The sequence below is a fragment of the Nomia melanderi genome, chromosome 10 (assembly GCF_051020985.1).
Source record: "Nomia melanderi isolate GNS246 chromosome 10, iyNomMela1, whole genome shotgun sequence".
In the NCBI taxonomy this organism is placed as follows: Eukaryota; Metazoa; Arthropoda; class Insecta; order Hymenoptera; family Halictidae; genus Nomia; species Nomia melanderi.
Genome location: NC_135008.1, coordinates 12,275,819 through 12,290,371, shown reverse-complemented (window position 1 = coordinate 12,290,371; position 14,553 = coordinate 12,275,819). Strand labels below are relative to the sequence as shown.

At 27.5% G+C, this 14,553-nt stretch overlaps 3 protein-coding genes across 7 annotated transcripts; 2 read left to right on the top strand and 1 right to left on the bottom strand.

The window, feature by feature from the left end:
* The first annotated feature begins 194 nt into the window (after positions 1 to 194).
* Positions 195 to 4,667, top strand: LOC116428784 (TBC domain-containing protein kinase-like protein). Of its 3 annotated transcripts, none has more exons than XM_076371351.1 (14): positions 195 to 399; positions 798 to 1,010; positions 1,099 to 1,348; positions 1,438 to 1,666; positions 1,742 to 2,016; positions 2,085 to 2,231; positions 2,302 to 2,422; positions 2,596 to 2,757; positions 2,824 to 3,001; positions 3,068 to 3,274; positions 3,357 to 3,616; positions 3,941 to 4,068; positions 4,147 to 4,309; positions 4,382 to 4,667. In XM_076371351.1, the coding sequence occupies exons 2-14, from the start codon at positions 806 to 808 to the stop codon at positions 4,487 to 4,489; spliced, it is 2,433 nt and encodes an 810-aa protein (XP_076227466.1). In that variant the 5' UTR covers positions 195 to 399; positions 798 to 805; the 3' UTR covers positions 4,490 to 4,667. The 3 variants fall into 3 exon arrangements, with proteins under 3 accessions (XP_076227466.1, XP_031836751.1, XP_076227465.1); XM_031980891.2 differs by having other exon boundaries at positions 196 to 480; XM_076371350.1 differs by having other exon boundaries at positions 196 to 613; positions 4,382 to 4,666.
* A 93-nt stretch (positions 4,668 to 4,760) lies between these two features.
* LOC116428782 (protein broad-minded) lies at positions 4,761 to 9,415 on the top strand. The gene is made up of 8 exons (XM_031980885.2): positions 4,761 to 6,478; positions 6,551 to 6,888; positions 6,972 to 7,168; positions 7,249 to 7,584; positions 7,665 to 7,984; positions 8,640 to 8,817; positions 8,968 to 9,183; positions 9,268 to 9,415. Exons 1-8 carry the CDS (start codon positions 4,803 to 4,805, stop codon positions 9,388 to 9,390), a joined length of 3,384 nt encoding a protein of 1,127 aa, XP_031836745.1. The 5' UTR covers positions 4,761 to 4,802; the 3' UTR covers positions 9,391 to 9,415.
* A 401-nt stretch (positions 9,416 to 9,816) lies between these two features.
* Positions 9,817 to 13,935, bottom strand: AIF (Apoptosis inducing factor). 3 transcript variants are annotated; one of them, XM_031980894.2, is made up of 13 exons: positions 13,580 to 13,935; positions 12,802 to 12,906; positions 12,614 to 12,720; positions 12,393 to 12,450; positions 12,151 to 12,308; positions 11,951 to 12,081; positions 11,711 to 11,886; positions 11,295 to 11,486; positions 11,024 to 11,217; positions 10,675 to 10,927; positions 10,398 to 10,579; positions 10,080 to 10,322; positions 9,817 to 10,004 (listed from the first exon to the last, which is right to left on the bottom strand). In XM_031980894.2, the coding sequence occupies exons 1-13, from the start codon at positions 13,665 to 13,667 to the stop codon at positions 9,933 to 9,935; spliced, it is 1,959 nt and encodes a 652-aa protein (XP_031836754.1). In that variant the 5' UTR covers positions 13,668 to 13,935; the 3' UTR covers positions 9,817 to 9,932. The 3 variants fall into 3 exon arrangements, with proteins under 3 accessions (XP_031836754.1, XP_031836752.1, XP_031836753.1); XM_031980892.2 differs by having other exon boundaries at positions 12,614 to 12,906; XM_031980893.2 differs by having other exon boundaries at positions 10,080 to 10,304; positions 12,614 to 12,906.
* Positions 13,936 to 14,553: the final 618 nt, after the last annotated feature.

Here is a 14,553-nt window from a genome sequence, read left to right as displayed (position 1 = left end):
TAACTACTAAACAGTTCGAAACAACAAATTTATCGATAAATATAATATCACAGGCGATCTCGTCAGTGTAAGTATTTACTATGTACTTGATAAACTTCGATCACTTTGCTTGATGTAGTTTTTCTATTCACCGTTCTCTGGGTGTAGAGGGCAGAGCAAAATTTCTGATTTTTTACACAGTCGATAATTCATAATATGTGATATCAAGCCTCATAAGCTTGCAATACTATGTATCCTATACCTCATCTGTAATACAATGTTGATCTTATGTTATCATTGCCTTTTTCAATTTGTCCCTAGATACAGTGCTGCCCTTTCATACAGAGCCACTTTCTCCATTCATGTAATATCACCGTTCATGATATAAACGGAGAAATGTCATACTTTTCAATGAATGTAGTAAGATTTACTGTAATAAACAAAATATAAATTTAATTATTTACTAAATAATAATTTTAAGTAATTTAATTATGAGGAAATGTAAGTCTAAAAAATATTTAAATGCATTTCGTTTATAACTAGTGACTGTCATAAACACAGTATCGAGGTTAATGGCATAAATACATTCTATCAACTTGTTTTGAAATTGTAAAATAATATATTAATTAATTGTGTAAGTACGTATAATATGCATTTACTTTTTATGATCTGTAATGCAACATAGGAAGAGTATTTTTACGTATACATAAATATTTCCATATCTTTACATGTAACTGAATACATATTTTCTTACATTTATCAAAGCGCTAAAGTAATAAATTTAATACTATTTTATAAAATAATCGTGTTGTCTTTAGATTTAAAAATGTGCCCAGCACTTTTAGAAAATGAGGAACGGTGTTTTGGTGGAATGACATTTTTTGCACAAAGCCATCCAATTGAGGTTTGTGGTAGTAATGGTTTACCACTTACACCAAATTCTATAACTATATATGGAAAATCACAATTTTTGAAAACTATTCATCATCCAAATTTATCAACTTATCTTGATATAATAAGAAGTAAACATGGTAATGATCATAAATTTGAGATTATAATAAAGTTTTCATTGAATTATATGATATAAATTAATATTATACAATATAATTTACTTTATAGAAAGAATAGTAGTAGTGACAGAATACAATGGAGATCCATTAAGCAGTAAAGAAAACCTGAGTACAGATGATATTATGAAAATAGCATTCCAATGCTTATTGGGTTTGCAGCACATGAATATTTTAAATTTAGTGCATAGACATTTAAGCCCTGAAAATATACTCATCAATAAAAGTGGAAATGTACAACTATATAACTGTGGTTTGTATTATATGACAGATTGTGGAAAACATGTTTCTTTTCCTATAGGGTATGTATAAGGAAAATACTTTATCTACTTAAATATAATTCATAGAGAAACAATATATATGAAAATTAATTACTTATATTTATTTGTAGTTATCCAAAGTATACAGCACCTGAAGTATTTTTGAGTCCTTGCGTTAGTAGTCCAAAAGTAGATTCTTGGTCTTTGGGTATGATTATTGCAGAATTACTTTTAAGAGGACCAATATGGTCAGGTGTAAAATTATCTCAATGTTTAAGAAAAGTTCTTAGTTTAATACACTGTGAAACTTCAGTATTTGAACGTCTGGCAAGAGAAAATAATTACTATAACAGTTATATGGTTGTTATTTTTGTTCATACTTTATTGTAACCCTTCACTACTTCTTAACATATTAATAATTTATTATTATATCAGGAATTACCTGACAAAGTGAAAGAATTTGTAGATTGTTGTCTTCAAATCCATCCTTCAAAACGTAAAATACCAGAGGAATTGTTAAAATTACCAATATTCAAAGAACTTTTATTGAAAAGTAAAAAGGAAGAGCAAGAAAATCTTTACAAAAATGTTATTGTTAGAAAAATGGATGAGTTATACTATTTATGGCAATTGGCAGGTGGAGACATTACTGTAGAACTCAAGAAACAAGGACTTATCAGATCAAGACCACCTATTCTATCTATTCCAAAGTAATTATGAAAACTCTATAAACATATTTTATAAAAACGAAAAACAATTAATTAATGTTTGTTTTTAGTTTAGTTATACTTTTAGGTCAAATGTTTGGACATAGAGATACTGCTGGCTTACTTGATCTGCGTGTGATCAAAGTTCCTCTTGATACGCTCAGACAACGATTATCTCATATTCCATATATAGCAAATTATCCATGGTTAACAAATGAGTAAGTATAACGAAGTTATTAATTATCATTAAGTTGTAATTTATTATTTTTTTTATTATTTCTTTTATAGAATGCACGTTCAGTCCCAAGAAGATTTAATAGATGCTGCCTCTCAACTACCTTTAATTATACGAGAGAGGGATACAGAATATCAATTTTATAGAATTATTTTATATAACAGATTATTACAGGTAATTGTACTACATCATATTTCTTAATTTCAGAAACACTGATTGTTTGTACATTATGATTTATAGAGTACTTAAATGTTAGATTAAACTTATTAAAAATTTATTATAAAGAGTAAATATTTCGGTTTCACTAATCTGTCATAACATGAATATTATAATTGATTATAATTTAGGTTTATCCAATTACTAGAGAAGCAATTATAGAAGAAGCGCATAAAGATATACCACCACCAGTTCGAGGAGCTGTATGGGCGGCATTACTCGGTATTACTGGTGATATTCAGAAGCGCTATGATATGATTGATAAGGAGACACCCACTCATACAGATCGACAGGTAGTTTACTTTGATGTTATACTATGCTAGTTTTTATAAAAGTGAATGTTATTAATAATCTCTTAGATAGAAGTAGACATACCAAGATGTCATCAATACAGTGAACTATTGTCGTCTGGTGCTGGTCACGAGAGATTACAGAGATTACTGAAGGCATGGGTACGAAACAATCCTCATTATGTTTATTGGCAAGGATTAGATTCATTAACAGCTCCATTTCTTTACCTTAATTTTAACAACGAAGGTAATAAATTAATCATTTTTTTCTTTTGCTATATCCTATTTCTAATACATAAAACTTTCATTTTAGCTAGAGCATTTGAATGTCTATCTGCGTTTATACCAAAATATCTTCATAAATTCTTTTTAAAGGATAATTCTGCCATCATACAGGAATATTTAGGAAAATTTTCCCAAATTATAGCATTTCATGACCCTCAATTGGCCAATCATCTCAGATCAATTAATTTTGTACCAGAATTATTTGCTATACCATGGTTTTTAACAATGTTTTCACGTAAGTTGTATAAACTATATCATATATGTATAATTATTATGGAAATACTTTTCTATTGACGAGTTTATTAATATTTTTTTAGATGTATTTCCACTTCATAAAATACTCCATTTGTGGGATAAACTTCTATTAGGAGATTCTTCGTTTCCACTTTTAGTTGGTTTGGCGATATTAAAACAGTTACGTGACTCCCTTTTAACTTCTGGTTTTAATGAATGTATTCTGTTATTTTCTGATCTTCCTGAAATAGACATAGAATTATGTGTTAAAGATTCTATGACAATGTATCAAAATACACCAGCTAGTATTACTTATAGAAAATATCAATTTAATCAACCGAAGGTATAAATATTCATTTGTACATATATTAAAACATGGATAACTGTCCTTATTGCATACACAATTAATAGATATTGATAGTATTTATTATGTATCTTATTTTGTGTTTCTATTTAGAAAATCAGTACACAATATTTACATCTTTATAAGATTGCAGATAGATTAATAGCATTTTCCAAACAAAAATAAATACAACTCTAAATATAATGATTTCATCATTGCTATTTTTTGTGAAAATACAATAGAAGTCATTTATACATGCAGTTATTTATGCACTACTATTGTTATTTTATATTTAAAACTTAAAATCATTATGTTGTCTTAAAGGATATGAATTGGTCAGAACCTGAGCCAGGCACTGAAAGAATGCCGACAATTTGTGTTGATGACTTCTTAAATTTGTTAGACAATAATCCTGAAAGGTTAATAGTTGTCGACATACGTAATAATATACAGTAAGTACTATATCCATACAAGAAAAAAGATTTTAATGGAAATTCATTTTTGCAATAATTACTAAATTTTTTTCATAGATTTGAAAGAGGTAGCATAGCAGGAAGTATTAATATTCCATTTACAAGTGTACAACTTTCTCAGACTCAAATTGAAACTCTTGGACCTCAAGCTAAACCAATTGCGGAAAATAAAAACAGTATTGTTGTAATTATTGGGCCTCACGATCAAAATAATGCTCTGGTACACATCTGATTAGAATATTATATTATGGTTGATTCTTGAAAAATATTGTAACTGATAAATTTTTGATAGTTTGTAGATTTTCTTGTAAAGTGTGGAGTTATGGGAGTATGTTCCTTACAAGGAGGAATTTATGGCTTGCGATCAAAGTCTCCGAACATTATAGTAGCTATACGTTAAGCAATATGTACACAGATACATGAAATTCTAATGATTTATACAATATATTTAACATATAAAATGTTTATAATTTGTATATATATATAAAATATTAATTTTCTTTTGAATTACTTTTTTTATCTATTGTAAATAAATTATTGTAAGATATGAAACATATCTTATGAAAGTAAGAAAATTATAACTTTGTTATACTATACAAAGTATACTCTACAATACCTGTACCTATCCTAACTGGTAGTCATAGAAACTAATTCAAAACATAACTGTTACTGTAATTGCGGTTTGGTAAATATATTTTTATCATTGTTCAAGTATGGAACATAATATTTCTCTAAATCTTCAGAAATGGATAAAAAAGTGTTTAAAGAAAGAGTTTGAAATGAATATACAGAAATGCTTGGAAGAAAACATGGAATGTACTGACATTGTTCAAGAAATTATACATTCGAAAGAAATGCCTGGTTTTTTAAATTCAATGAGAGCTTCGCTTGTTGAACAATCTGTTTCAAAATCAGCATCAACATTGTTTTCTGATTCTCGACCTCAGTCTTCTCTTTCTTGTCTTAGTGATCAAACAAGCGAAGATTGGAATTCTCCTTTGAATAATGATGAATATTACAATATTATTTTTGATAAAATCAGTAATGATAAACCTACTCATGTTAGATTAGCTGCCTATGAAGTTTTATTAAAAAATGATTTATCAAATGTAAATAACAATCCCATATGGAATTCACTTAAAAAAGCTCTATTGGATAGTCTCACAGATGAAAATAGACCCATTTTTGAAGCCAGCTTGCAAGTTCATGCAAAATTATTAACATGTTTGCAATCATATGATGCATATATAAATTTATTAGATGCCTTTAATGCTCAATATCATTCTCAAAAAACATTTGAAATATTACCAACTTTGTTCACTGGAATTAATTTTAAGTTCTTTTTACATGAAAGAGTATTTCGTATTGTACATTTAATACTTCAGTATCACAACGAAAAGCTGAAATGTGCAAGAAATCCTGATAAATCTACAGAAGAATTAATAGAAACATTTATAACTTTTTTTAGCACACATGAATTTGGCAATGCAATACAATCTAAAACATTAAATATATTGAATATTATTGCTATATTAGAACCATGTGCTAATTGGAGCAAAAAGTGGATTGTTAATCTTGCTACTAGAAGACTATTCTTACTTGCATTAGGCAAATCGCCAAGTATATTACAAAATATAATGAATTATGTAGAAAAAGGATTAGAAGATCCACCTCATTTTGTATCAGTTTCTATTTGCGATGAACCGATGGAAGCAATCATTAATGGAAATACAATAGAAACAGTAACTTATCTTCATTGCTTATGCTTTGTGTCACAACTTTGCGCTTATGAGGCAGGCAGGACACTGTTAGAAGAAACTATTTTCGAAAAGCCATTTTCCATTTCTGATTTTCTAACTGCATCTTTGAAAGCCTTAAATAAATTATCTGTGGATACATTAAATGGCGTATATGACATTTCTTGCTACGCTTTACAAATTATTTTAGATAAGCCAACAAGTTTATATAGTTTTGAATTTTATCACATTGCATTATGTCATTTGCCTTCCTTATCTGAAAATAATATAAAAGTATGGCCACATACATTAAACATAATCTTACACATGTTGGATACAACAGATGGTTCGCTATTTCTTATCTCCGAATGTAAGGAACACACAGTCAATTTTGAAAATAATGTGACAAAATGTCCTGCTATGTATATTATAGTAATAGCATCGAACATGTTAAAACAACCTTTTTCTATAATGAATAACGAATATCTTCTTAAATTATTCAAAGTACTGGAAAAATTATTTGACGTGTTTGAAGCTTATGAAATTGTACAATATAAAATAGAAAAGGAATTTTATCCTGCTGTATCATATTTTTATAATAAATTAGACAAAACTTACTTTGAGAATGAAAATAAAGTTCAACAGATAAATAGGTAATTTTCATTTTTCTTTGACCTTTATTTGTTAATAGAATACATTCATAAAAAAGAAATTTTCATTTACAGTGCTATTATATCGTTGTTACTTAAAATGGTGTCTATACCATTTGGATTGAAAGCTATTGTTCAAGAATCATCTGTATTTCACGAATTAATAGAAGGATGTATAGCACCCTTAAGAATGTCATGGACATCAACAGAAGTGGTTAATTTTGTATCAACTGCTGCATTTTTTGATTTGGGATATACTACGCTTGCGAATCTCGCACCACATATTTTGTCAACCTTGCTTTCAGATACATGTACAATATTAGAAGATTTGTATTACTTTCATGATCCGTGGGATCATGAAAGTATTCACACTTTTTTACATATACTGACCTTTTTTTCTCTGAATTTTAAATGTAAGAATATTATTCATACTTATGTTAGAATATTAGCATTTCGTATTAAAGTTTAGCTATCTATTTATTATATCTATATATAGGTTTTTCAGCACTTATGACCAGTACAAAAGAATCATGCAATAATGAGGAACAGAATTATCCACTTAACTTATACGAACTTTTTAAGAATGCACTAAATCCTGAATTAAATTATCATTACTTAGGACTTCTATCATTAAATACTGTAATTTGGAATTTAAATATTTATGTTTATTTAATAGAATTACTGGATTTTCAGGTATTGTGTAAATACATTTTATAATAAAAGGAAAAAATTGTATTTCTTTCATGTTTTTTATAACAGCAATATTCTTTTAGAATATTATATTAGAACTTCAACACTCAAGTTTACAAGAATTTGAAAATGAAAATACAAGGACAGAACTTATCGATGACTGCATTTTGATGCGAAATAAAATTATATCTAAAGTACATTTTATTAAAACTGAAAATGAAGAGTATACTAATTTAGAAGAGTATGATGTATCAGTATTACAAACTCTAAAGGTGAATAAAGAAGAAACATGTTTCTCGGAAGTTGAGGATAGAACAGTATTAGAAAATTTACTTCAAGAAAGTAAACCTGGTTTGTTAGATAGTAATTGGATTGAAGACGTTAGAGAAGCTTATAAAGCATCATCTGAACCAATGAAGGTGAATGATCATATTTTATGTTTATTATAATTTATTTTATAAAACAGGGAAATAACTAAATATACATCATACCTTTTTAGAATACTGTATTAATACAACTGTTGGATCAGATGCAAAAAGCAATTCCTACTGCAGAATGGGAAGAAAATTATCATTGGCAAGAAAATGTTTCAGTAAATACAGATTTCTGGTTTGCAGAGGAAATACATGGAATTAATTTAACGCTATATTATGCAGAGCAGAATAATATTTTAATAAATACTACTGAAATGAAGACAAAATTACAAGGATTTATTAATACATGTTATGCATTTATTCAGTATGAGAGACCAAAAAAATTTGATGGATTTGATTGGTTTTTAGCAACAGTATTTATTATTTGCGAAGGTGATATAGAAACGTATGTATTATTAATTTCATAAGTTTGAATATTTGAATCAAATACGATTACAAGGTCATTTGCATAATTCAACCAATATTGAGGTATAATTGTGAAAGACTTCTTTAATAAGAAATTTATTTGTAAATAATTCAAATTTTAATATGCCTCAAGTATTCATATCATTAAATAAGATTTTACGAATATGTGAATATAAAATTATTTAAAAATAATATAAAAATTGTATACTTTTTTAGTTTAGTTTTCCTTGAAATATCACTTCGTAATTGTTTCACGATTTCAGTCAGATTTTATGTTGATAAACTTATTTTATGAAAATTATGTTCTGCATTTTAACTAATAATTAAAATGGTATGAAATATATTTTCGATAAATGCCTCAGTTGACCGCGAATATACCCTTTATTAGCAAAATTCAAAAGCTCATCCAATATTTTCTTGTGGGTAACTAAAAACATTATTAAAGAGCTATTTGAAATGGCTAATATTAATAGACAATATTAGGGAAACTCTAGCTAGTCACATATCATCATTAGCAGGTCTCAGATTGAAAACTTAGTCATCATTATAATGACATTACACATAAGAATATTATATATCATCATTGACCTTTAAAATTATCTTAAAATACTCTGGTATGTAATAATTAATTTCAGATGTAAACTATTTATTACACAATTAATGAAATTCCCAGTAACTACATTTTTGTGGTCAAATTTAGGAAAAGTCGTAGATAAAAATGCCCAGGAAGAAGGTACTACTCAATTTACATTTATGCAACTTTTGGAAACTATCATTAGTAACGAACTTCCGCATATCAAGTTTGCACTTAAGGTAATAACTAATACAGTATATTTCTGAATGTATGTCTATTTTTAGTACATATATATTTATTGCCTAGAATTCTTTGTTTATATTAACTTATGTTTTATTTATATTAATTATTTATAAGAATTTTCTTAATTACTTTATTCTCTAATGTAGGATGCTTCTGGGATTAATTGGTCTTTAATATGCAATTTAATGATATCTCAGTGCTTCTGGGGTATATTATCTTGGTCTCAAATTATACATTTTTTTGCCATTTGTGTACTGTATTCACCTGATTATATAATATATTACTGTATATCGCTTTTGTATCACAATCAACGTACAATAATGCAACATATGACAACTGGAAAAATGTGGCCTGAACATATGGTACGTAGTTTATATATTTATAAAATTCTTAATATGTAATTATATAATGCATATACATATACACAAATTAATTTTTGTATATAGACGTTAGACGACTATCAATGTCATAATTATATCAGATTTATGGATACATTGGATAAAAGATATGGTAACAAAGTTTTGCCAAAACTGTCTATAAAAAGTTTTAATTCGTTACGCGAAGCATGAATATGTATTAATATTTTATAAAAGGAAATCATGTTACTGTCTCATAACTATTCATTACAGTAACATAAAGTCAAGAAAGGGGGAACATTTGAGTAGCAGTATAAACTCTCACATTAATAATTTTCAAAGATCTATTGTTGTATACCATTCACATTACATGTACTTTTGTGACATTTTGCTATCTTACAAAATATTTCCTATTAAATGCCTTGTATATATGTATGTATATTTACAATAATGAATACTATTGAACTGTAATGTACTAACTAATATAACAGATTTTATTTATTGTCTAATAAAGTTTAATAATGTTGTAATAAACATCTGAAAGTTTATAAAATCATATGCGTTTATACTTCCCTTTCAAAAATATTCTTATGTGCAATATTTATACAGGTCGTACCTTTTAAATGCAGGAGTAACATATCAGTTGTAGATTTTTTTTATTCATAAAAATGTTTCAAAAGAAGTGGGTAAATGATATTATATACACCGATGACACAATGCTGTCACGTATTCATCATACTTTTGTGCCTACGAAATCAATTATCGTGAATTGCAAACAGTTTTGCTACTTCATTTAAATCGTCGTATTTTGTGCCTCTAGCAAGTACCTGTGTGAAATACATGGAAAATTATATCTTGCTTCTATATTTCATATTCATGAATCTTATCTTTTAGGCACTCACCTGCCTAGCAATGGGCATCCGATTAAAGATATTCCAAAGAACTATTCCAACCACAATGTCGTCCCTTAGATAAAAAATCACTCCTTTTTCAAAATCAGCATGTTTCTTAGGTTCCTCTGTTGCTACTTTTGGATCATCACATTCTGACTTATTTGCTTGAACTGAACTCGCTTGTGGATCATTGGTATTTTCTGTTTGTGTTACTAATTCAGATTTTCCAGAACTCTGCGTTGAAGTCAATTTCTGCATTAGAAATATATAAACTATAAAAACCTCAAAAATATAACACAAGTTCAAAATGAATTTTTCATTTATTACCATTTCTTTTGAAGACTGAATTGTTTCACTTGAATTAGAAACTGACACTGACTTATTTGATTCTGATTCTTTAGCAAAAACACCTACAGTTGGCAGTGAAGAATCCACGATACCAATGGCTTCATAACCAACATCTGATCCTAAGTCAGACCAAAACATTGACTGATGTAGGTAAGGTTTTTCTAGTGAAAATAAAAATATTCCACTTAATATTTACATATAAATTTGTATGATATTGAGTATCAAAATATAACATACTGAGTAAATTTTAACCTACTTGCACCAGTCATATTCTCTCCTGCTAATCTTCCTGAAACAACTGCATGATCGTGATGTTCCACTCTTCTTCTACCAAGCCTAATATCATAAAAACAAGCAGCATCTCCAGCAACCCAAAGATTGCTTCTTGCTTCTAATTCTGCATTTACAAGGAAGCCACCTACATCGGGATCTGTTTCTAAATGTGAAACTGTTGCCAATTCAGTATTTGGTTCAACACCTACTGCTACAATCACTTGATCAGCATCAACCTGTTTATAGTAAGTTAAAAAAGAAAATTTGCATTTGTTGTAATGGTATACATGTAACTACAATAAGATATTTAAATCCATAAAAATTAAACATACAGTGCGATTTTGTGAAAGAATGAGCGACAATTTTCCATTTTTATAGGAGTAATCTATAACTTCAGAACTAGAAATACATTGAACACCTTCCATTATTGCTTTTTTTGTTGCCCATTCACTTAAATATTGTGGCAATACTTGATCCATTATAAACTTCTCTTTATATATTTGATATACATTTTTATCTTCATGTACTGTATAAAAATATTAATAAAGTTTCTTTTATAGTAACTAATTATTTTACTACATAAACAAACACTGAAGAACATACAATTACGAGCTAACGAACAAGCAAGTTCTGATCCAAGAAATCCTCCCCCAATTATTACAATATTTTTATACTTAGTATTATGCACACTATCTTCCAAATCAAGAAAATCATCTTTCGTTCTAAATGTTATAATTCTATCTTTAAGTTCATCTTCAATAGATTCAAAGACAGGAAGATTTTTAGGTGAAGCGCCTGAAAAAAATATGGAAATTAAAAAAGTATATATAGGTGATTTTACCAATCAAACCAAACTGTAGTTTTGATCCAAGTGAAATTAGAAAAAAAATTGTGTTATGAAATGATCAAATGTATTAAACAATATAAAATTTCCTCCTATTTCTTTCTACCTTCTGTAGAAACAGAACTATAACTAAATTAGATTGTTTATATCATAAAAATAAAATGATTAAACTTACCAGTTGCGATAAGACATTTGTCATATTTTATTTCGTAACCATCTTCAAGTGTCACAATCTTATTTTGAACATCAATTTTTGTAACTTTCCACCCTGTAGCAACAGCTACACCACCTTTATCAGATTCAACTAAATTGCTAACATTTGAATAAAACTCCTCTGGCTCATAAAATACACTAGAATATAATAAATAGTAAAAATATTACTTTTTCTGCATATAAATAATTATTGAACAAATACCTTCGTTGTTTTCCATTCCATTGCTTAAAAACTAACTGTGCACTTGCTTTTCTATCTGTATTGTACCATAGTTCTTTTGACAATGGTGGTCTCATATATGGAAGACCACTTTCTTTTGTTATTACTAACACCTAAAGGAACTATTTAATTATGCAGCTGTTCTCAAATTATGAAATACTAGAGTAAAATATACTACACACCTTAGCTTTAGGGTCCCTAGATTTAATTGATCTAAATGCAGCAAAAGCAGCAGTTCCACCTCCTATTAAAAGATAAGGTACTTCTTGGGGAATTAAAGTAGAATTAGGTGGTGATTTAATTGTTTCCAATGATCTTTTATGTCGCTTCTCATCCTTTTCTAAATATTCAACATAAGAAATAATTAATTATCATTTTTTATGGTTTATAATAAATAAAAAATAATAGACTTAACTCAACTTACTCTTACTTACATCCTTTTGAGATTCAGATTCCTTTGAACTCAGTAATAGGGAAGATGACTATAAAATGTATTTAAAGTTGTTTACAAAATGTTTATACAATAATTTATATCCAAAATTGTATACAAATGCAATTATAAAGTAAAATAAAATAAAATAAAAAAAAATAAAATAAAATAAAATACAATAAAATATAATTAACGTAGAGTGAATAATATTTTACCATGTATATTGTAACTCCTGCTATAAGCAAGGCTCCCAGTATCTTCCAAGGGGGTGTAAATGGTGGTTTATCGTTACATTTCTCTGATTCCGGTGGTTTACCGCAAACTTCATAACAAGATGATGGACAAGATGCATTAGGATAAGATTCACATGCGGGGACAGTTCTCTTTGGTTCTGAATACCTACTTTTGGGTACACATTCCTCAGGTTTTATGGTAGTACCTGGAGACTTGTACGTTTTCTTATCACTAGCATTGCTATTATATCGTAGATTATTAACATTGATAACTCCTAAAAGGTAATCAAAATTTTATTATAATAATTATAATGTATTGATGGCTAAATAGTTATAAACTTAATATTTTTATTTATATACTGTCTTAACTATATAGTTATAAACTTAATATTTATTATTGATATACTTCCTTAATTATATGGTTATGAATCTAATATTTACTGTTCATATATTTCCGTAACTATACGATTATATATTTAATTTTTATTATCCGTATACTTCCATAGTTATATGGTTCTAAATTTAATGTTTATTATCCATATATTTCCATTAAAATATTAATATTCAAAAATAAATAAATACAATTTTTTAATATTTTATTGCAGCATAATAAATATATAATATAGAAGATATTCTGAAGTCATATTTTAAACTAAAAGAAGTATTTATTAATTCTTAACTATATCACTGTACGAGTTTTAAGGTTATGTCGCGTGGTATAAACTTCAAACGAAACACACTTCCTTCATATTTAAAATAATATAAATTAAAAATTATTGCTGTTTAAGCACATGCGTGTAATAATAACAAAAATCTGTTATTTATTAAAATCATGACAAAGTAAAACCAACAATTATATAAAAAATAAGATAAACATGTATCTAAAAATTCGAAAATTAAAGTAAGGTTTTCGACTAAATTAATAAAACTAATGGTGTACATATTTACCAAAATATTTTAAAAGACCAAAATGATTAACATGCGAATGCCTTGTAAGTTTTGGCAATCGTCCGACAATTCTATTACAACTTAACATTTTTGACGAGCCAATTTTGCCCTTATGCAATATGGTAGTGGCGCGTGCGGCCGGCTCTGTTGTCCACACATACGACTGGAAGTTGCTGTACAGTTTTCTTAATATGTATAATTGACATAAGACACTCCATTACCTAATGCTTTTTATAACCAAGTTGCAATTTATTTATGAATCATAAATTTTAAATTACTATGTCTGCAATTTATTGTGGGATGTTAAGAAACATATAAATTTATTAAAATCTGCAATAACAACACACATTGATAACGAATGACAGCTACACAGGTTGTATAGTAAAAGTTATACAAGTTCATATCAATTTAAATTCTAAATGTGATTATATATACTATATAATCAACTATATGTATAGTAAATATCATATATATGATTATATTTTAATATTACAATCTCATTAATAGTAACTTATAAAGTTATGTGTATATATTAAATTGGTAATATACTGAAACTAATATGAAAATGCAAAATGTTTATTTTATTAATTTAAAAATCGTTCTCATCGCAATATTATTTTCAATTATTATGTTATATGTTATTTATTGTAAAAAAAAGTTATTCCAAATTTCGTAAACAGCTTGAACTAAGGTTGAATGGTTCAACATGCGCACAGCAAATGCCGGGTCATTTCGATCCAAAAGTAGTCGTTATCGTATTTATACGATACGATAATTATACACACATTTAATTGTAATATACAATTAACGCAGAATTTCTTTTTAAAACTTGGGTAAAATGAGAACTCCATTATGGAAAAAATATGGGTATCCGTTTTTTGAGAACTGAAAAATAATTTTCAAAAGAATTTTTTAAAATAAAAGAGTACAAATCGTTTTAAGCAGACAATGATTTTTTAGACGAATGAAGTAAA